At 39.3% G+C, this 23,465-nt stretch overlaps 1 protein-coding gene across 1 annotated transcript in view; it reads left to right on the forward strand.

The window, feature by feature from the left end:
- CERS3 (ceramide synthase 3) overlaps positions 1 to 23,465 on the forward strand; it is a 101,104-nt gene that overhangs the window by 29,642 nt on the left and 47,997 nt on the right. Inside the window, exons 4-7 of the mRNA XM_026510352.4 lie at positions 7,822 to 7,939; positions 12,029 to 12,147; positions 18,821 to 18,878; positions 19,857 to 19,907. Of these exons, the coding sequence (XP_026366137.1) occupies positions 7,822 to 7,939; positions 12,029 to 12,147; positions 18,821 to 18,878; positions 19,857 to 19,907 (346 nt within the window). The remainder of the gene's footprint in view (positions 1 to 7,821; positions 7,940 to 12,028; positions 12,148 to 18,820; positions 18,879 to 19,856; positions 19,908 to 23,465) is intronic.

Below are 23,465 nucleotides of genomic sequence, written 5' to 3' on the forward strand. Positions count from 1 at the left end.
AATAGAAAAGTATATTTATATACTTCCCATGTTTCATCAAAAATGTTATTTCTGTCTTTGAAGCCTGGGCATCTTAACAAAGAAGACCACATTTCTCTTTCTTGTTTAAATTAATGATTTTAATATAGTTGTGTTCCTCATTTCAGCAAGTATGTTATGGGTATGTATTTATTTACCCATTGTGTACACTGATCCATATACTAATCTCCCATATGATCCTTTCAAAGGGAAGGTTATACTTGCCCTGGCTTTGAGGTTGGTTTTATTCCCTTACTGCATAAATCTTTTTTGGCTCAATTCCTCTTTGCTTTTTAAATTTTTCCTAATTTTTTCATTTCTGACATTTGAGAGAGCATTGAGTGAATATGACTGAGAACACTACCATATTAAAGCATTTTGCGTTTGTGTTATTCTATTAGTAAGAACAATGAGTGTTTCCCCGATGAAAAGTTTCAACTAGTGGGTTGGATAAAGGAGCCAATTCCATTATTTATCTAGAACCTTGTCAAATGTGTTTTTTGGGATTTTGTTAGTTTTAAGGACATCTCAGTTTTTGCTTGGTTTGGACATTTTATGCAAAGGGGAATTAATTAATCATAATCCTCAAATCATAGCATGCTCTCTTTGGTCTGCATAATACCTCTTTTTGATTGATTTGAATTAACTTTTTCATTAACTACCTTTTATCCCCATTTCCTCATCACATCCCTGCCTGCTGGGTTCTAATGTAGTGGATGGCTTTTTATTTGTATGACCCAGTAAAACATGTGCATAAACATAGAGTGCATGTATTGTTAGTTGACATAAATGGTGTGGTGATAAGAACTTACTCTGTTGCTTCTTTTTTTAAATGCAGCCCTATGTTTTATGATCTATCCACATTGCTCTATGTACATCTGGTGAATACTTAGTTTGTTTTTATATGTCTCTGAAATGTATGGGCCATTTCCAGCAGGACTTAGTCCATCTGGAAGTTGGATTGGCTTATATATTTTATCAAATTATCTTAGAAAAAAATCTATTCAACTCCCATGGCTGTAAAAAACGAATTGAAGGGCTAAATGATCATTCATAACTAAAATTTCTGGCATTTAATTAAACACAGAAACCTCTAAGTAAGTACTAAAATGGACTGACCTGGCAGAAGATAGAACCTTTGTTAGAACTGGAGAAAAAATAGAGTCATATCATTATTTTTTTAAATCAGCTTTAGGGGTGCCTGGGTGATGCAGTAGGTTAAGCTTCCAACTCTTGGAATCTCAGGGTCTTGAAGATCTTATGATCTCAAGGTCATGAGATCAAGCCCCAGGCTGGACTTCACACTCAGCATGGACTCTGCTTAGGTTTCTCTCTCCCTCTCCTTTTGCCCACCCCCCCATGTGCACTCTCTCTCTCTAAAATAAACAAGTAAATATTTTTAAAAATCAGCTTTATTGAGGTATGATTTACATATAATAAAGCTCATCCAAAATTTGATGCATTTTGCCAACTATTCAGTGGTGTAACCATCACAATTATGACGTAGAAGATTTCCATCAGCTGAGAAACTCTCCTGTACCCGTCTGGTTCATCTTCTCCCCACCCACAAGCTCTTCACAATCACTGATATGATTTCTGTCAGCCTAATTTGCCTTTTCAGTTCCTACAAATGGAATCATGTAGATGACAGGTTTTTGCGTCTGGCTTTTTTCATGTTACATAATACATTGGAGATTGTTTTCATGTTGTGTGTAGCAGTGATTCCTTGTCATTGCTAGATAGTCTTTCAAAATATTGATATACCACAATTTATTTATCCTTTAGTTTTTGGAAATTTGGATTTTTTACAGTTTTTAGCTATTATGAATAAAGCTGCTATGAATATTTGAGTACAAGAATTTGTACGGGCATTTGCTTTTATTTCCCTTGGTAAACTGCTGAAGTGTTTGCTCTTCAAAAGATATTGTTAATGTATGTATACCCATACAATGAATTATTATTCAGTAATGAAAAGGAATGAACTCCAAAAACATCCAAAAACATGAATGGACCTCAGAAACATTAAGCTAGTGAAAGGAGCCAGACACAAGCAACCACATATTATTGTATGATTCCATTATATTAAATATCCTAAAAAGACAAAGCTATAAAGACAGAAAATGATTAGTGATTGCCTGGGGCATGGGTGAGAGGGAACAGAATTAACAGTAATAATGCATGAGGGATTATATTGGGATGATGAAAATCTTCTAAATCTGATTTGTGATGATGATTCTACAACTTGGTAATTTTACTTAAAAAAAAATCACTGAATAGTATACTTGGAAAAGGTGAATTATATGATACGCAAAAATTACTGAGCAGTTATTTTTAAAAATATAAATAAAATAAAAAGGCAAGCCACAGACTGGGAGAAAATATATTATATGCAAAACATATATCTGATGAGGGACTTAAATTCAGAATATATAAAGAACTCTTTAACTTGATAATGAACAAAGAAATAACTTGATTTTTAAAATGGGCAAAAGACCTGCGTAGATAATTCACCAAAGATATGCAAATAGCAAGTAAACATATTAAAAGATGTCCAACATCATTAGTCATTAGCAAAATGCAAATTAAAACCACTACACCCTGGAAATTAACAAAAATGTCAGAGTGAGGACCTCCCAAAATTCTCTCTTCCCTAAAAGCAATCAGCAAACTAGCAAAAACTGTCAAAATCAACTTTTCAGAATTCAGAATTAACCAAATGTTAGCAGCAATCCAGGGATTGTTCTTTAAGAAAAACAGCTGACTCTTGGAAAGAGAAGCAAGCTTTGTGACATTTTAACTTGTCCTATTCCTATCCTGCCCTGTCCACCTCTGTGATAGCCTTGAAAACCCAACAGCCCGCAATTTCAGTGGAAACCAGTATCCCGGCAGCCATTGAAGGGAGCAGAACAGAGCATCACTACCAGAGAAGTGTCATTATCTGACCTCCCTTGTGGTTCCCTAGAAGCCAGTACTTATAAGGCTGCCTTTATTTGACCTGAGTCAGAAAAGTCTTTTTACAGACAGTGCAGACGGTGCTTGTCTAAAACAAGTAGAGGCAGTTGATTAAATTGGGAACTGCCTGAAGTTGTAGATAACAACTGGGGCAAACAATAGACTAACCAAAACACTTAAAAAGAAAAACAAAAATGAGATGTCCATAGCGGGCTTTGAAAAGCTCTGACCTGTTCTTGGAAATCAGAAGGACACTTGAATTTGTAGAGCTTTGTGTATGCCCAGGGCTCTCCACATGCGCAGGAAAGATACGAGAAGGCCCTTAGCTCTCACCTCTGGATGATCTTGAGGCTCTGGACAAAGAGGAAGTGAAGGCTAAGGCAGAGTTGGCAACTGCTTAGCTGAGTGTTGAAGCTGTGCCCCCAAATGTATGCAGAGCTCCTTGGCAAAGACTGGGAGACTTATTGGTTCCAGGCATTTAAGGAAATCTCTGTCTAGTCATTAGGTGACATTAAGCTAATCCAATAGAGACGCCAGTGCCCAAACATGACAAAGAAAACAGGCTTCATAGATCATTTCAAACAAGGAATGAAACAAACAAATGGACAATGATAACAAACCACAAAACCAACAAACTCTCAGAGGGATAATCCGATTTCCAGAGTTGCCAAATTATATTATTTAACATGTCCAATTTTCAACAAAAATTATAAGGCATGTAAAGAAACAAGAAAGTGTGGTCCAGGCACTGGAGGAGATAATGCTAAGTGAAATAAGTCAAGCAGAGAAAGACAATTATCATATGATTTCTCTCATCTATGGATCATAAGAACTAGGAAGATTGGTAGGGGAAGAAAGGGATAAAGAAAGGGGGGGTAATCAGAAGGGAGAATGAAGCATGAGAGACTATGGACTCTGAGAAACAAACTGAGGGCTTCAGAGGGGAGAGGGTGGGGGAATGGGATAGGCTGGTGATGGGTAGTAAGGAGGGCACGTATTGCATGGTGCACTGGGTGTTATATGCAACTAATGAATCATCGAACTTTACATCAGAAACCAGGGATGTACTGTATGGTGACTAACATAATATAATAAAAAAACATTAAAATAAAAATTAAAAATTAAAAATTAAAAAAAAAAGAAAGTGTGGTCCATACAGGGAAAAAGTAGTCCCTTTTTTGTAAGGAAAATGTCCCTTATAAAACCTAAATGTTGGCCTTATTAGACAAAGATTTTATTATTTTTTAATTTATTAATTAATTTTAATTTAGAGAGAGAGAGTGTGTGAGCAGAGAAGGGGCAAGGGAGAGGAAGAAAGAGAGAATCCCAAGGAGGCTCCATGCACAGCATAGAGCCCAATGCAAGGCTCAATCTCACAACCCTGATATCATGACCCAAGCTGAAATCAAGAATCAGGCGCTTAACTGACTGAGCCACCCAGGTGTCCCTAGATAAAGACTTTAAATCAGCTATTTTAAATATGTTCGAAGAACTAGAGTAAAGCATGTTTGAGAACTAAAGGAAAGAATGAGAACAATGTCTCACCAAATCAAGACTATCAATAAAAAGATTGTAATTAGAAATTATAAAAGAAATCAAAGAGAGGGGCACCTGGGTGGCACAGCAGTTGAGCATCTGCCTTCGGCTCAGGGCGTGATCCTGGCGTTCTGGGATCGAGCCCCACATCAGGCTCCTCCGCTATGAGCCTGCTTCTTCCTCTCCCACTCCCCCTGCTTGTGTTCCCTCTCTCGCTGGCTGTCTCTATCTCTGGCGAATAAATAAATAAAATCTTTTAAACAAACAAACAAAAAAAGAAATCAAAGAGAAATTTTGGAGTTGTAAAGTACAATGACGCATGACAAACCCACTAGAAGAGCCCAACAGCATATATGAGCAAGTAGAAGAGTCAGCAGTCTGAGGAAGAGAGAAAAAAAAAAAAAGAATGAAAGAAAACAAAGAGCCTGAGGAGACCTGTGGTATATCATGAACCCTAACAACATACTCATAATGGGAGTTCCAGCAGAAGGGGAGAAAATGGGTAGGAGGGAAAATATTTGAAGAAATACATGGCCAAAAACATACTCAAATTTGATGACAAACATTAATCTATACATCCAAGAAGCTAAACAGATTCCAAGTAAGGTAAATTTAGAGACCCACACCTAGATGCATTGCAAACAAAGTGTCCAAAGACAAAGACAACAAATCTTGAAAGCTAGAGAGGACCATCTGTCACATATAAGAGACCTTCAATAAGATTAAGAGTTGATTTCTTACCAGCCACCATAGAGGCCAAAGGCAGTGGGAGGACATATAAAAAGTGCTGAAAGAAAAAAAACCTTGCCAACTGAGCAGAACTATCTTTCAAAACAAAAGAGAAGTTAAGACATTTCCTGATAAACAAAAGCTGAAAGAATTCGTTGCTTCCAGGGCCATCCTACAATAATACTAAAGGAAATCCTTCAGAGTGAAATTAGAGGACACGAGACAGTAACTAGAATCCATATGAAGAAATAAAAAGTACCACCAGTAAAATCACCTACATAAGAAATAAAAAGAGTATATACACAGTTTTTGTTTGTAACACATTTTTCTTCTATCTGATTTAAAAGACAACTACATCAAACAGTAATCATAAATCTGTGTCGACGAAAGCACAATTTATAAATATATTATCCATATGATTAATAGCACAGAAAGGGGAGGTAATGAAATTTTAGTATATTGCTGAAATTATTTTGGTATTAATCTGAACTAGAATGTTATGAATGAAGATGTTCATTGTAATCCCTAGGTTAACCACTAAGAAAATTATTTTAAACGAATAATATTTTGGGGCACCTGGGTACCTCGGTCAGTTGAGCATCCAACTCTTGATTTTCGCTCAGATCATGATCTCATGAGATCAAGCCCTTAGTCAGGTTCCATGCCTAGCAAGGAGTCTGCTTGAGATTCTCTCACTTTCTCCCTCTCCCTCTGCCCCTCCCCTTGCTTGCACTCTCTCTGTCTCTCTAAAATAAATAAACAAATATTTAAAAAAAAAGTAAAAGAAGAATATTTAAGGAAGAGAGAAAATTAAAAAGCTACACTAGACACTATCTATTTAACACAAAAGAATATAACTTACTGAAGAATAGAGAAGTAACAAAGACATAAGTTATATAGAAAACAAATAAAATAGCAGACAAATCCTGTTTTATCAGTAATTAAATGTATTTTGCATTAATGTAAATACTTTTAAAAAGTACGTGATCCAACTATATTCTTTCTTTCTTTCTTTCTTTCTTTCTTTCTTTCTTTCTTTCTTTCTTTCTTTCTTTCTTTTACTATATGCTTTCTATAAGAAACACACTTGAGGTTCAAGGACATAAATAAGTTGACAGTAAAAGTATGGGAAAAGATATACCATGCAAATAGTAACCAAAAGAGAGCCAGAGTGGCTATATGCTAATATCAGGCAATTTAGATTTTCATAGACTTTTAAACTGTTACTGGAGGTGAGAACATTTTATAATATAAAAGGGTAAATCTATCAAGATGATATAATAATTATAAACATATATGTACCTAACAACAAAGCTCCAAAATGCATGAAGCAAAAACTGACAGAATTGAAGGGAGAAATAGACAACTCAACAAATAGTTGTAGATCTGAATATCTCACTTTTAATAATGGATACATGGGGGAGGGATTAATAAGGAAATAGAAGACTCAATCTGCACTCTAAACCAAGTAAACCTAACAGTCATCTGTAGAACATGGCACCCAACGACAACAGAAAACACGATCTTCTTATATGCACAAGGAACATTCTCCAGGTAGACCATACGTTAGGTCATAAGACAACTCTCAGTGAGTGTAAAGAAATGGAAATCATACCAAGTGTGTTTTCCAATCACAATGAAATGAAATTAGAAGTCAGTAACAGACAGAAATTGGGAAATGAGCAAATATGTGGCAATTGAACAGCATACTTTTAAATAACCAATGGGTTAGAGGAGGAATCACAGTAAATTAGAAAATACTTTGCGATGAATGACAAAGAAAACACAACATCAAAACTTATGAGATGCAGGAGCATAGTACTCGGGAGGAAATTTATAGCTGCAAACGCCTATATTAAAAAAAAAGAAAGATCCTAAATCAATAAACTTCTACCTTAAGAAACCAGAAAAAAAAAGAGCAAACTAAACTTCTAGCAAGCAGAAGTTAGGAGATAATAAAGATTAGGGTAGAAAATCAATGAAAACCAGTACACACCCAGTAAAATTGCTGAGATTAAAGGGACTGTTAATACCAAGTGTTGGCAGGGTTATGGAGTAACCGGAACTCTGGCCCATTACCGGCAAGAATGCAAAGTGGTGCCACCACTGGAACACAGTTTGCCAGTTTCTTATAAAGTTAAATGTACACTTGTCATACTACCCACCAACCCTCGATATTTACCCAAGAGTAAAGTTCTCATTAGTTAGAACTTCAAATAGGAGCATAGTAAGTAAAACTTTCAATACCTAAATTATTATTCATTTTAATCCCTTGGAGCCTTAAAATGAAACTCTAAGGGGAATAGCTTATCCCAATTCAGGGAGCTCATATATAGATATATTTGGATTTACATTAGTAGATTTTTAACAGGGCAAGTATTTTTTTTTAAGTTATTGCTTGTATGAAGGGTCTCAAAATTTGCTCTCCTTGACCTTCTTTGCAAGGCAGAGGTTGGCTGTAGGTAACCCAAGGACAACATGACCCAATGACTGATCCTTCGTTTGGAATCTAAAGTTATGGCTTGTGTTTTCTGCTGCCATTGTGGATTCATGCTCAGATTTTGGACTTTCTTTCATATTTTGTAGGTTTATTGCTACGCCTCTAGCAAAATCATTTGGCATTAAGGAGGAAGTTCGAAAGAAGATTACACCAAATACCGTCTTAGAGAATTTTTTCAAACATTCCACAAGGCAACCATCTCGAGTAAGTACAAGTTCTTTGTTTTAGGATTTAAAAAAAAAGTCTCCTTTCTTACTGTTTCAGTCACCTGTGGCTTACCTCATCTGTGCAAGATACTTGTTCCAGTTGGCCATCAGATGATTTGACTCATTGGGATTCTTTTTCCCTCTGATGACAGATTATACAGCTTTCCAAGCATAGTATAAAATGACACAAATATTATAAAACAACCACTATTCATGGTTGATTATTGTGTTCAACTATAGTGTTCAACACTAATAATCAATGCCATAATTTGGGTATAAGGATCAAAATTAAATTTTGGAGAGTAAGATATATACAAAGTATCCTAATCACAAGAGACCAGTGACTGTTAAGGCGGACTAGCCCGTATCTGACACTTGTAATGATTGTGGCACCATTGATATACATTAGACCCATTAGGAAAGTGTTCACTGGGGTGGCTGTTGTGAGTAGGGCACTTTATTTTATCCAAGTCCCCCCCGCATTTAGAAATGCGATGTGCCCCTGCCCACTCCCCAGGGAAGTCAGAGTTCTCTCCACAATATGAGATGCACTTCATGAAATGGTGTAGTGCCCCACATGTTTACATAACACAAAAAAAAGGTTTTAACCTGATAGTTGTGAAAAAGATAGCACGTAGGTAGGTCTAGTTTCATTTTCACCATAGTTAAAATGAGAGATGAAATAAAAACTCTTCCCAAAGTGGCACAACCTCTGTGATGAATACAGACAGCGATCACCGATCATCTCCAAAGTCAACAGCATGCCCTGGCACAGCTGAGGGTAGTGAGATTTTTAAGGGTGCCGAGCTTTATTTGCTCAATTCAGTTGCGTCTGTGATGACTGTTTCCATGCTGGGTCTGGTGGGCTCATGTGGAGGTCTGACCACAGAGCCTGAGGCGTTGCTTCCAGAGTTGTTCACAGCTAGCCGGCACTGCCTATAACTTCTTCTGCCCTCAGCTTCTGTACTGGACTTCTTTGGTTGTTGGTTTTTTTTTTTTTTCCTAAAATGAAGACAGTCTGACAAGCCATTTCCACATGTTCTTTATTCCCACGTGCTCTAAAGGACTGCTCTTGTTCATTTCAGTACTGCTGTTCCCACTGGTGATAATAAACGCCCAAGAATCATTTCACATTTTTTCTTTTTTTTAATATGTATTTTATTTATTTATCTGACAGAGAGAGCACGAGAGCACAAGCAGGGGGAACAACAGAGGGAGAGGGAGTAGCGGGGCTCCTTGACAGGGAGCCTGATGCGGGGCTCAATCCCAGGACCCTGGGATCCTAAACGGAACCAAAGGTAGATGCTTAACCATCTGAGCCACCCAGGCGTCCCTCACATTTTTCAAAAGGGAAACTAGTTAGCCGTGTTTAGGAAAACTTCGGGCTCTTTCGGAGAGTCCTTATTTTTCTTTTCGTTTGAGAATAACGCACGTGGGTAATACCTTGTATAAAACATGAAGAACAGTGCTATGGTCTCAATTACTTGATACATTTGCTATAGCAAAAACTTCAGGTCAGCTTTTTAGGAAATTTAAAATTAGGAAATTTGGTCTTTATCAAGTTTCCCTGCTCTGGAGAGAAAAGAGCCACGTGATGGTTAAAGAAATACCAGCGTAACTTCTGGCACAATTTTCTGTGCATTGTCGGTGTTCAATAAATGATTGTTTTATATATCAATAAGAAATTACTTCCAGAGACTTTTGCTTGCAAGAGGATTTCTATCCCAATACTATTGTAGTGAATGAAGCCAGTATTGTCAAGACTGACGTTGAACCAGATTCATCTGTGCTCCAAAAGAGAAAATAAATTGCTTCAAATCATGTTCGAGGGCTATTTCTAGAGGCATTTATTAAGCAGACATCTATAGAAATGATGGGCTAATAAAATTGAATTGCTTTCCGCGAGGGAGTATGAAGAGCTGTGTAGGTTAGTGAATGCAGACCTCCAGAGCTGTGAGAACAAAGACCTTGGACGCAAGGGCAAAGCGAACACGGTGGCCAACTGCCGACATGCTCCTGCTCCTTCATTCTGTACATGCATCTGGAGGGGGACTTTATCGGTGCCAACGCCGTGTCACCCCCAGGATAAATCCCAGACAAAGCCCCCCCTTGATGTGAGCCTAGCCACATCTTTCCTCCCCTCCTCTTCATATGACTGTAACCTGCCAGGCTTTTTCTGTTTCCCAGGTGTTCCCTGCACACCCCTGCTCTCATCTCCAGACCACCTCACAGGCTGGTCCCTCTGCCGGGACGCTTCCCTTCTCTACCCTCCCCTTCTCTGAGGCACTTTTCAGGTCCAGCTTGTGTGTAACTTTCAGGAAGTGCCTACAGAGTTAGGTCCCATGGTGTCCTGATGTTCCCCTATCTTAGCACTCATGGTATTTCAGTAGAGTTCTTTAGTTTCTTCCTGGCCCATGTCCACATTATTATTCATTTAGATCCCCCCGTGACTAGCACGATGCTTGCAAGAAAAAGGCGACAATAAATGGTTACCAACTCAGTCCCCTCAAGAGCACAAAAACCAAACCAAACCAAACCAAAACAACAGCAGGCGAACCTTTGGCCTATAAAAGAATAGGTGTTAGGGCAGTTAGTTTACAGGGAAACAGACTACCATATGGGCTGTATATATGGGCCATATCCTGTTTTTGTTTTGTTTTCTTTCCTTCTTGCAGATTAAATAATAGGTAGCAATTTAGTAAGTACATGGAAGCTGCAATTAGGCCTTTGCCAGTCTTCAGTGTGAGAGCTGCTTTATGAATTTTATCTACTGTTAACCCTGTGCGCATGAACAATTAGGTGAACTCTACACAACAACATAGCAGAAACTCTATGACTGGGCCCAGGCCGTGGGGTGTCCAGCCACCAGGGGGGCTTTGTTCTGCCCCTGCCGTGTTGGTCCTCGATTGGTTTAAATCTACTTTGAGGCATCAGTCAACATTTCGAAGGCGCTAGTGATGTCCCATCAAAATTCTGGCTGTGCGTTCGCTCTGGGAGCCGTCAGCCAGAGCGGGCTCACAGCTGCACTCTTGGAACAAGGCAGGTGCTCTCCTCTTTGCTGCGACGGCAGCTCCCGCTTATCTCCTCAACACTGAAGCTGAGGGTCTGTTTGATGCCGTCTCATTTTTCTAGTAAAGAGGAAATGGAGATACTCCGTGTACTTGTGTTGGAAAATGAAAGATGAAGGAGAGCAGGTAATTCAAAAACTTACAGAGCTGAGTTTTTTGTGTCAGTTGAAAACACTGTAGGTTTAGCATATAAAACCTGCCTGTGTGAAAGAATACAACTTAAAATCCCACCATGAAACAGACCTAATCCCCCCAATCCTGTGTCTTTTCAGTCTGGCCCTAGAACGACTTCAAGTGTATGACCTTCGCGCTAATCCATCATCCATATTATTTCCAAATTTAAAGATAAGTTCTGCTTCTCAGAAGAGAATCGATCATCATTCTATGATCTTTATTTATTTTTATGATTGAAATTATTTTGGATTAGTTTGAAATGGGCTGTACATCTGATTAAATGTGAAAGTGATCGCCAACACCTGTTTCAGTTTTTCCCATCTTATCTTTTGGAGCCATCACAAAGATCGTGTGAAAGAACAGAAAGTGCACTAGCCTAAGATCTTATCCTCACCTTACTATTAATTTTAGGTCTTGGACAACTTACTAAAACTCTTGGTGTTCCAGTTTCCTCGTAGGAGCAATGAGGAGGTTGGATCTGATCAACTTAAACCGTACTACTCTACCTGGTACTTAGGAAGCCTAGATAAAACTTCACTGAATGAGGGAGCTCACGTCTGCAGCTTGAACGTATGGGTTGCTGCCAAATTATGGAGTATTGATATTTCTTAATAACTCAGAGTGCTGGGATTTTGTGTTTTGGGGTGTGTCTGTGTGTGTGCGTGTCTGTGTGTGTGTGTGTGTGATCCCATAAGCAAAAGAGGTAATTCACTGCCTCCAGACCTAACACAGAATGTCTCTCCTCTCCGGTGCACAAGCTCTGGTAACCCAGTCGCACCCTCTCTTGACTGCCTGCCCATCTGACTGCTCTTTATCACCTGTTCATTCATGTTATCTCTTTTCAGACTGATATTTATGGACTGGCAAAGAAGTGTAACTTGACAGAGCGCCAGGTGGAAAGATGGTTTAGGAGTCGGCGGAATCAAGAGAGGCCTTGCAGGATGAAGAAATTCCAGGAAGCTTGGTAAGAAGGACAGTCAAAGCTTTTGCAAGGCTGCAGTTTTATAATACGGAGCACAATGGTCATCTCAGAAAGAACACTACAGTTGGAGCAGAAGAAGGGTTTGGACCCAGCCCTGTCACTTACCAATTGGGTGTTGTAGTCTAGTCGCCCATCTACCTTCTCTTCTTCGGTTTCCTTCTTGATGAAATGGGGCAAGCTATGAACTCTCTGAGATGAATAGGAGCTATGATGTACTTACCTTGAAGTCCAGAAAAAAAATACAAACGTCTTAACTGGTGTTTATTTTTTTTAAGGTAGAGGTTGGCCCTACGTCATAAGACTTTATCACCTGTTTCCAATTACATTCCAATTATTATATTACATTATAAGAGCAGAGAACGGGAAGGTGTCTGTTCTTCTGTCCCAGTTGACTCATCCCCCACCCCTCTAACCCCCCACCCCTTGCCTGTGGACAGGACAGCCAGTTCCTCTGAATTTCTCAGTTGGTTTTAGCGGTTGGGGGGAAAAGAAAGGTCAGCACCTGCTGGGGTACCAAGTAGGATTTCTGCCAGAGCAGGCTACTTTGAATATGCTCTGGGGGCAGTGAGGCTGCATTGCACTTATTTTTGGTTTCATTTGAGTTCTGTGGGGGGTTTTCCCTCCTGTAGAATTTCTTGTACTTTGGGTCACTTGCTTGGTGGTGGAAACTTACACTTGGATGAAAAAGGTGGACTAGGTCATCACTCTTATTTTTTCTTCTTCTTACATCCAGACAAATGCCCACTCATTGGGTTGTGTTTGATGCCACGTTCTACACACCAATAGCATCCCTTCTTTCTGTCCCTTTTTAATGGTCCTCACATTGCCTGGTGCCTTTCACCAGTTTTTTTTTTATTTAAAAAATTGTTTTTCATTATGTTCAGTTAGCCAACATATAATACATCATAAGTTTTTGTTGATGGCGAAGTGAATAGAGAGCTGATGTCAGACTCCCAAATAATGGAGTCTGAGGCTAAGTTTTAATGGCTTCCTTCAGTTTACCTGTAGGCTCCTGAGTACTGATCCCACTGTGATGCTGGTGATGTTAGAGGCACAGACCCACGTCTTCAAGTGTCTCGAAACAAGCGATCACTTCTCATCACAGGCTTCCCTTGGAAGCTCTTCGTGAATGGCCTGGTTTGTTTTCCAAATAGCTTCTCTCTGATTTTTAGCTCTTAAGAGACTGGTTAATATTGTCACCCCTCATGTCAGCTTGGCATGAGTGAATCTCTTTAAACCATCACCACAAAACACTATAAAGTAGCACTGGTCTCATATTACGTTTTCCTGCTCTCCTACTATCATTCGTTTGTTTTTTCTAGCAAATGATTCTTATCTTCAAGTCCCCAGGCAGGGACTAATTCTCTACTTTTGAGCTGGATCACTCTCCCATGAAAATCTCTGATAATTTCTTATACACGATAGTGCCTTACAGTTTATAAATAATGTATGATCCTCCTGCCAATGCTGTGAGATAGTCAAGGAAGATAGAGCTAGCCCTGTTGTAAGAAATGAAAAGCTATTCAACCTACATAGCGCTGTATGACAATTAAATCTCAATAAAACAGAAAGGAAAAGAAAGAAATGAGAAACTACAGATCTGGCTTCTTAAAGGAGCTTGCTCGAGGTCACCTAGCTGTTGGCAGGGCTGTTGCATGCATGTTTTCCGACTCCTTTTCTGGTACTCTTTCTACTCCATGGTACTGCCCCCTTAACACGTAATGCTTACCCCTTAGCAAGCAGAAACGCCCTACATCAATTAACCGTTTGGGTCAACAAGGCCTAACATTTGGGCATCTGGCTGTCGGTGAGTCTACTGAAAGTCAGCTTCGGAATTCAGGCTAGGGAAGGGAATTTCAAGTTGTCAACTATACATCAGTCAGGCAATGGAGTTATGTCAACTGTCTTCTCTGTACGTGGCACTGTCCTACCTTGGGTCAAATTCTAGATTTTAAGAGGGAAGTAAAAGCGGAAGGCCTGGTCACTAGCCTTTAGCAGCGAAGAGCGACAAGACTGTCACTTATGAAACTACAACATCCATCCAGTTATTCTACCCAATGGCACATGAGCCTGTACACCTGTCGTCCACGGTCATGTTTCGATGCCTTGTGGGCATTCAGAGGAGATGGTGGCAGTAGAGAAAAGCATTTTAGAGGAGGTCAGACCTCGGGGAGATAGTGGGAACATGGACCTTGAGGAATGGGTTGGGATTTCCATGAGAAAAGAAATCAGGATTTGAGGGTGGCATGTTTCAAGTTAGGCGAAGACACAAAGCAGGAAATTGTACAATGTATTCAGGATATAGGAGTGGGCCAACAAATAAAATGTAAGCTTTACCTTCTTCTTTAGAGATATCACAAATTTCCTCAAAGTCAGAACACCGTTATTATAGACTAAATAAATGGACTAAAGCAAAATGCCAAGCCATTTAATTGTATAGGGACTGCCCTTTATTTTTCCAGCGATGTGATGTGCTGTGGGAATCATAGTAAGAGATACCTAGCCCCGGGCATTTGGGAAATCTCAGAAAACTTATTTCCTAACACCAAGCTTTAACAAATTACTCGCCAACAGGCAGAAACTCTTCTATATCAGGAGGAATACCTTGAGTTTACTGTATTGTTTCCTTGATTACTTCCTTTTTTTAATTGACGTATAGTTGACATATAATATTAGCCTAGTTTCAGCTGTACGACATGGTAATTTGACATTTATATACATTCCGAAATGATCACAACAATAAATCTAGCAACCACCTGCCCCCATATAAAGTTGTTACAATATTATTAACTATATCCCCTGTGCGGTACATTGCATCCCCAAGTTTTATATACTTAATAACTGGTAGTTTGCACCTTTGAATCTCCTTCCCTTGTTTCGCCCATTCCCCTACCCTCTCCCCTCTGGCAACCACCAGATTGTTCTCTGTATCTGTGAGTCTGTTTCTATTTTGTTTTATTTGTTCATTTACTTTCTTTCTTAGAACCTACATGTAAATGAAATCATATGGTGTTTGTCTTTCTCTGTCTGATTTATAGCCAACCAGTATTCCATTGTGTGTGTGTGTGTGTGTGTGTGTGTATGTGTGTGTGTGTATATCACATCTTCTTTATCCATACATCTGTCGATGGGGACTAAGTTGCTTCCATAACTTGGCTATTATACTTGGTTACTTTTTTTTATAATAATTTTTTATTATGTTATGCTAGTCACCACACAGTACATCCTTAGTTTTTGATGTAGTGTTCCATGATTCATTATTTGCGTATAACACCCAGTGCTCCATGCAATAGGTGACTCCTACACCCTGCTCGCAGAATTCAGGATTTTAATCCACAGTGCATCCTTTATTTTTAATGTAAACTTCATATTAACTGACCACTTTTCTTTTTAAAATAAGCATTTCCATCTAGCAGCAAGAAGTTTATTATAAAACTCCCAGGTAATTTCCAAGTAGCCGATGTAGATAGGCAAGGAGCTCCCCCAGCCCTGGAGGGAGAGCTCTCCTCTGGCTGGCTGGGCTGCCACCTTGCCTTAGCTGACCCCGGGGCAGGTCCCTGCCTGCTCCATTGGGCCCTGCCCCCTCCTGAGCCCCATTGCTGGCCTTGTCAGCTTCTTTCTCCATTGCCCCTTGATTACACTTGCCATCTGGGCCTGACCAATCAATTTCTGGATTTTTCTTTTTTCCAAGAAATATTTTCCCCTCACAGTTATGTTTCTCTCGGCCTTTCCTGGGAAAAAAGGGGAAGTCTTACTCCCTTTTTCATCTGAAACAAATAAAACAGCATCAACAAGTACTTCGTCATTCATCTCATAATTAGTGAAGTGCAGCAGTTCTCAAACTTTTTGGTTTTAGAACCCTTTCGTCCTCTGAAAAACTATGAAGGACCCCAAAGAGCATTTGCTTGTGTGTTTTAATGGCTACTGATACTAGAAATGAAGGCCAAGACATTTGTAAAACACAAGTGCATATTGTGTCAGCTCTCAGAGCAACGATGGCGTCTCTCTCCTGTCACGGAGCCTCTGGAAATCACTGTTCATTTGTGATGGGATGAGCGAAAATGGCAATAACACGGTAGTCATATTATGAAAATATTTTGAGTCCAGGAATCCCTGGCACACACTTTGAGAACCCCTGGGATAGTGTAATGAAACCTAACAGGTCAGTTAGGGAAATGCGACACTTGGGTCTGGCACTTGCATCTGACGGCCACTGCACAGCCTCGGGGGAGTTCTGTGGCCTCTCCCAACCTCTGTGTCCCTCTGTGTAGCCACCTTATCTACCTTTTATCCATAAAGAGGGGCTAATTACAGTTCCTAGTCCATCAACTTGCTGTGAAGAGGAACATGGGATAACACACACGGGCTTAGCACAGCGCCTGGCACAGAGTCAAGAGGTCAGCAAATACTGGAGAGACAAATAATTCAAGATGTGCCGCCTAGACTTACGGTTTCCTTTGTGGCCGGCAGGTCTGACCCTACTTTTTCTGTTTCCGCTTGGCCATGATAATCCAGGGAGCCAAGGAAATGCTGTCTGCATCCAAGTGTGGGCCTTCGCCAGTCCGGACGTAAATACAAGTATGGACAGGTCTCAACCGGCTCATTTTATAAAATGCTCTTTGGGTATTTTTATCGTTCAAATTTCTAAAGAAGGGAACCCTACTTTTTTCTCTATCAAAACAAACCAGGAAGAAAGACTATCGTCCAGCCTATAGGCAATAACAACGTTTAGGAAGCACCACTGGCTTCGGAGTCTAGAAACCTTTACTTCAGCCTCAGCTGTGTTACTGCTTAGCTGTGGGAGCTGGGGAGCTGGGCTTGCCTCTAATAAGCCTGGTTATTTGTCTGCAAAACAGGTTTATGTCTGCCGTCTTCTTTCCTACTTAGCTTTCAGGCATATTGAAGAAAGCGCTCTAAGGAATTATAAGAAACAAACATTATATTATTATTATTTTAAGATTTTATTTATTTATTTGAGAGAGAGCACGAGCAGAGGGGAGGAGCAGAGGGAGAGGGAGAAGCAGACTCCCTGCTGAGCAAGGAGCCCCATGCGGGACTCGATCCCAGGACCCTGGGATCATGACCTGAGCTGAAGGCAGACGCTTAACCAGCTGAGCCACCCAGGTGTCCCAACAAATATTATTTTTAATATTATTGTTGCTTCAGCAATCATGAAATAAAATAGCAGCACCTTTTTTTGAAACTTTACTTGACAAAGTTATAAACATATACAAAAGTAGAAAGACTGGTATGCTGAACTCTGTGTGCTATGTATCCATCACCGACTTTAATTATTACCAACTGATGGCAATCCTGTGTCATCTGTGTCCGCCCTCCACCCCCAACAGACTGTTTTTGTGGATGAATTGTTTTCTGTCAGTTTTATTGCGATACAGTCGACATACATCAGTAAGTTTAAGGTGTACGGCGTGACGGTTTGACTTACATATATTGTGGGATGATTGCCACAGTAAGTTCTGTCAGCATCCAACATCTCATATGGGTAACAAAAAAAAAAAGTTTTTTTTCTCCTTGTGAGGAGAACTTGAGGATCTACTCACGTAGCATCTTTTAAATATGCCATGTGGCAATGTCAGCTATAGTCATCACGCTGTACGTCACATCCCCAGTACTTCTTTATTCTGTAACCGAGGGTATGTTCCTTTTGACCACCTTCATCCGAGTATTCTTGAAGATCACTTTTGACACAAATATCAGACATTGTATGATTTCATTGTAAATATTTTAGTATGGATCTCTAAGAGATAAGGACTCTATTTTAAGCAAAATTGCAATACCAGTATCACACTTAAAAGAAACTTTAATAACGGGTGCCTGGGTGGCTTCATCGGTTAAGTGGGCTGATTCTTGATTTCGGCTCAGGTCACGGTTTCAGGGTCGTGAGATCGAGCCTGGTGTTGGGCTGTGCACTCAGCAGGGTGTCTGCTTGTCCCTCTCTCCCCCTCTGTCTCTCCCCCTGCTCACGCCCTCCGTCTCTCTAAAATAAATAAATAAAATCTTTAAAAAAGTTAAACAATACTAAATAGTCAATGTTCAGATTTCTTTGATTAACTCATAATTTTCTTTATAGTTTGTTTGTTTGAATCAGGATCTTAATAAAACCCATGCAGTACAGCTGATCAGTATGTCTTTTAAGTCTCTTAATCTATAGGTCTTTCTCCAGACATCAGAAAAAGATTTTTTTTTCAAAATATGCTTTTCAGAGACAAGACTGAAGTCTGGCCACATGGAAACCTTTTCACTGAGACTTAAGTGGGGATAAAACAAATGATTCGATTAACACTAACGTCAAACCATTGTCTGTCGTGCATCAGGCATAATACAAACAGTAGTTAGAGAAGCCCCCCCTTGTTATTGCTTGCCTCGTGCCGTGCACTATAATCAATACTTTTCACAAATTAGTTTCAATTCTTTTTACATTTCGAGGTAAGTTTTGTCATTCCCATTTTATAGATGAAGACAAGAGGACTTCCTGAGGTTAAGTGACCCCCCTACAGTTAGAGCCATCGAACAAGCAGCAGAGTCAGGATATCAAATTAGATTTGCCCGTGCATTCTTCCCAGACACCATCATACCAAATGTATTTCTCCTCAGATGTCAATCACCTTTACCAGATTTTTCTTTCTTTTGGCAGCTGGCGATTTGCATTTTACTTAATGATTACTGTTGCTGGAATTGTATTTCTTTATGATGTAAGTTGTCTCTTTGATATTCTTTGATGAGAATTTGTCTTTAATTTTAAAAATCCTTGCCTGTGAATTCCTCATGAAATAAGGTTCTCAGTAAGTTGACCAGCTTTCATGCTTTTAAAGTCACACGGATGCCGAGAGCGGTCACAACTCCTCAGTCTGTCTTTCAAAGCCTTTGTTAAGTATTGAATTTGCAAACATAAGTTTAAAACCTAATCTCTCCCTATTTCCACTCACACGACCCATGTGCCAACTACCCTGGAATACGGACAATCCACTGAACATACCTGGCATATTTCACTTTTGGATTTTAGCACATTTTATCCCCTGTGCCAGAAATGTCTTGCCCTTCCCACTTCTATCTCTACCTGCAGAATCCCATCCAGTCTCCTATGACATACCACCTGTTCCATCAAGACTCGGTACTCACTCATCAGAAATCTTTCTTTACCATATTACCTTTGCATTGTCTATTTAAATAGTAACTGAATGATTACCCCATTAAGTGATGTATAAACTACACGGTAAGTAGAATAACTTCCTTTTTTTAAAACAATGTTTTTAAAGATTTTATTTATTTGAGAGAAAGAGATTGAGAGAGAGAAAAGGAGCAGGGGCAGAGGGAGAGGGAGAAGCAGGCTCCCTGTTGAGCAGGAAGCCCAATGTGGGACTCGATCCCAGGACCACAGGATCATGACGCTTAACTGACTGGGCCACCCAGGAGCCCCTGTTTGATTAATTTCCTATGGGAGACAGCACTGTGTGGTCCCAGATTCATGAGGAGTCGTGAGCGTCCCAGGCACGTTGTGTGGGGACATATACAAATGCCTACAGAGAGAGAGAGGCACAGCAGGGGCGACAGTCTCACTGTGCATGCGTGGCCCCATCAATGACATCAGGAAGAGTTTATGTTTTCTGCTGAAATCAGCCTTTGACTCTGACAAACTTATTTTTTTCTCTCTTGGTTCCTTGTTTTTTCAGAAACCTTGGGTATATGACCTGTGGGAGGTGTGGAATGACTATCCCAGGCAGGTAAGTCCCTTCTGATACGGTCCTCCCTTCCTTCGACTTCGGAGGCCCTCAAATTGTCCCGAGTTAGGTCCGAGTCCCCTTCCTACTCTCTGTCCATGTCTGTGCAGTCCTTTGGCTCTTTCTCTACCAGAGCTTACTCATCCTTATTCCTTATTTACCTATCTCTTGTGTCGTTCCTCTAGTCTGTGCAATTACATATTTGAGTTTAAGTCGCTATCTTACGATTTATTTTCTATTTGTAATAGCTGGTGCATTTCCTTTTATTGTACTCTCTTCTTGCTTTTTTACAGGACAATCAAGTTTTTTAAAAAATTATTATTCCATTTCTCCCTTTACATTAGCTCTTCAGTTAGGCATCCTTTGGTGCTTTTAGTAATTATCCTAGAGATTATCGTATGCATTTTTGAATTATTGGGTCTAATAAAAATTAGTGCTCTTACCTCTTTTCAGTCACTGAAAAGTCATTAGAATTCTTCATAGAATTATTCATATACCCCCCTCCTATTTCCTCCTTCAAATATTTAAAATGCTACAAGTCATTGCTATTATTGTTTTGCAAATCAGTCAAATTGCTTCTCCGTGCTCCACCTTGTATCCTGCTTTCCCATGCTTCCATCTGGGATGATTATCCTTCTGGCTGAAGACGTCCCTTTGGTTTGCTTTTCTGAAATGTTACCACTTTGCCTTCATTTTTTAAAGGATATTTTTGCTGGGTATAGAATTCTAGGTTAGCAATGGTTTTCCTTTAGCACTTTGAAAATGGCATTCCATTTTCTTCTGGATCCCACTGTTTAAGAATTCAGTTGTCAGTTTTATTTTTGCTTCTTTGAACAGAATATCTTTTTTCTCTGACTGATTTCAGTCTCTTGTCTTTGTCTTTCAAGTTTTATTATGATCTGCATGAATGTGGTTTTCTTTGACTTTATCCTGCCTAATGTCCGTAGAACTTCTTAAATCTGTGGTGTGATATCTTCAGTCAGTTTTAGAAAATTCTCAGCCACTGCTCTTGTTCCTTTCTCTCTTTCCTCTCTTTCTGGAGATTCAATTACAGATGTGCTAATCTGTTAGATGTTCACAGTAGGTCCCACATGTCTCTTATGCTTTTTCTAATGTTTTCTAGCCTCTTGCTTCTTCTGAGCTTTAGTCTGCTGGGAGACAATTCTCCATGGATTTCTTGCATATTTTCATGTCTTATGAGGCAAAACACTGCCTGCCTTTTGTTCTGTACTATCTTTTCAAGGATGTTTGTATAGCAGACAACCTTGGAAGACAGAAATACCTCCTTCTGGAGCAAAGGGTAGGCACATTACTATCTGTTATGAAAGATTCAGGTTTCCTAGCTCAGGCTTCCTCTCTTGTAATACAACCCATGGTATGTGCAGATGTCATCTGACACTTTTTGCTTACCCCTATATGAGTTAAGGTGGGAGACCTGTCCCAAATATTGATATTCTGACAGCTACTATTACTGTGAATAATACAGTACCCTTTACCTCTGACCCAGGAGTCTTGTATCTTCAGTCAGCCCCCATGAAACTGTGGCAAGCTATCTTGCAAGTAAGGTATATCCAGATCTTTACAGATCTGGATATATTCTATATTAATGTCCTCTAGTTTGTTGCTGCCTTTATCAGCACTGTCTAAACTGCTGTGAAACACATCTTTCGAGTTCTAAATTTTAGTAACTGTTTTTCACTTCTCAAATTTTCATTTAACTCTTTTTTTAATGGATTCCAGTTCTCTACTGAAATTTCCCACATTTTAACCAAGTTTTTAAGGTTATTTTAAAGTCCAAGTCTGAAGAATCCGATGTCTTGATAGCCTATGGGTCTGTTCTCTTTTCTTATTCTTGTCTCCTGATGCTTGAAAACTTTTGATTGAATAATAGATATTGTATATGAAAAATTATAGATGCTCAGACTATTATCTTACTCTTGAGAAGATTTACTTTTTCTTCTCTTCATTAGATTAGAGACAGATCTCCTTCATTTTATATGTGATTGAGCTGATTCAATGTGGATTCCAGTCTTTTTGAGAGCAGGTGTATTTACAACTTACCCATATTCCTGGGGTGTTTTCCTAGTGGTTTGACCAAAAGATTACAGTGTTTACTAGGACTATTTTTCTTGGCTGGCCCTGAGTACCAATTTGCATCCTTGCACTATGAGATTGCCATAAGTCTTATTTAACTTCTCCTACTTCTTCGTCTCTGGACTCCATACTGCTTATAAATTGGCAAATGCTGACAAATGCTATACACAGGTGTGGTTTTCTGTGAATTTGTCCCACTTATGGTCTATGGAACTTCTTGGATTAAGGATTCACTAGAAATAAAGGATTCATTTTTAATGCATTTTCTCTCAGAAATCTTTACTCCACAGGTTCTGGGTGCCTTGCCTGCTCTTTGATGCCTTTGCAGAGATATTTTTATGCATTTTACCCAGATCCTTTTTCAGTTCTCACTAGGAGAGTTAGTCTCATACATGCCTGTTTGACACAGAAGAAAGCAAAAACTGTCTCATTCTATTATGGCCTTACTGAGGATGATCAGTTGCCCAGAAAATTATTCCTTTTAATGTGTTAGCTTCGGTATTAGAGAATCAAAGAAGGTTAGACCATAAGATACTTAGGCATTATGTAGGTCAAACTCCAATCTTATTCTTCGACCTCCAGCTTACTCTGAACTTCTCAGGTATATCAGTTATCTCTTGGTACGTAATAAACCATCCCCAACGCAGTGCCTTAAAACAACAACCATTTATTTGCTCATGATTTGGGTTAACAATTTTGGCTGGGCCCAGCTGAGCCATTCTTTCTGCTCTATTTAGTGTTAAATGAGTTCATGCATGTATTTTCAGTCAGTTGGTAGGCTGGCTAGGGGATGGCTCATGTCCCTGATGTCCTCATTCGTATTTTTGGCAGTGGACAACTTGATTCTCTACTTTGTTCTTATCAGCAAGATAGCTCAGGTTTCTTACCTGGTGCTTACGAAGTCTCTACTTGCATCATATTTGCTTGTGCGCCTTTCACCAAAGTCCAAGATCAAGTTCATGGTCATGTAGGAGAAGACTCTACCAGCACATGAATATCAGAAGGTGAAATTCATTGGAGGCATTGATGTAACAATCCATCACACCAAGTAATATAATATCTCAACTTAGCTAAAATAAGCACACTCCCACACACACACTATAAAATTATTAAGGAAAATTCTAGATATAGAATTTTTTTTCAGAAGACATTTTTAGCGTACTTAAATAATTGTATATATTTTATTACTGCTCCATTTGAGAATAGGTCAATTCTGATTACTAGCTGTCACCAGTAGAAAAGTTAGGACATCAGATTTTAAATAGTATTCAAGAAACATAAAACAAGGTAAACTGTAGGAATAGCAAAACAGATTTGCCAATATTCTTAAGTAAAGATTCTTGAATTTGTTTTCCCTAATTTAACTTTCAGTCACCTAAAACAAGGCAATCACACCTGTTGTAATTTTATTAACTTTTAAACAAAACACTTAATTTGATTTTGGAATTCTTGTCTACCCTTTCAGAA

This window comes from Ursus arctos, unplaced genomic scaffold (assembly GCF_023065955.2).
Source record: "Ursus arctos isolate Adak ecotype North America unplaced genomic scaffold, UrsArc2.0 scaffold_28, whole genome shotgun sequence".
NCBI classification, from domain to species: domain Eukaryota; kingdom Metazoa; phylum Chordata; class Mammalia; order Carnivora; family Ursidae; genus Ursus; species Ursus arctos.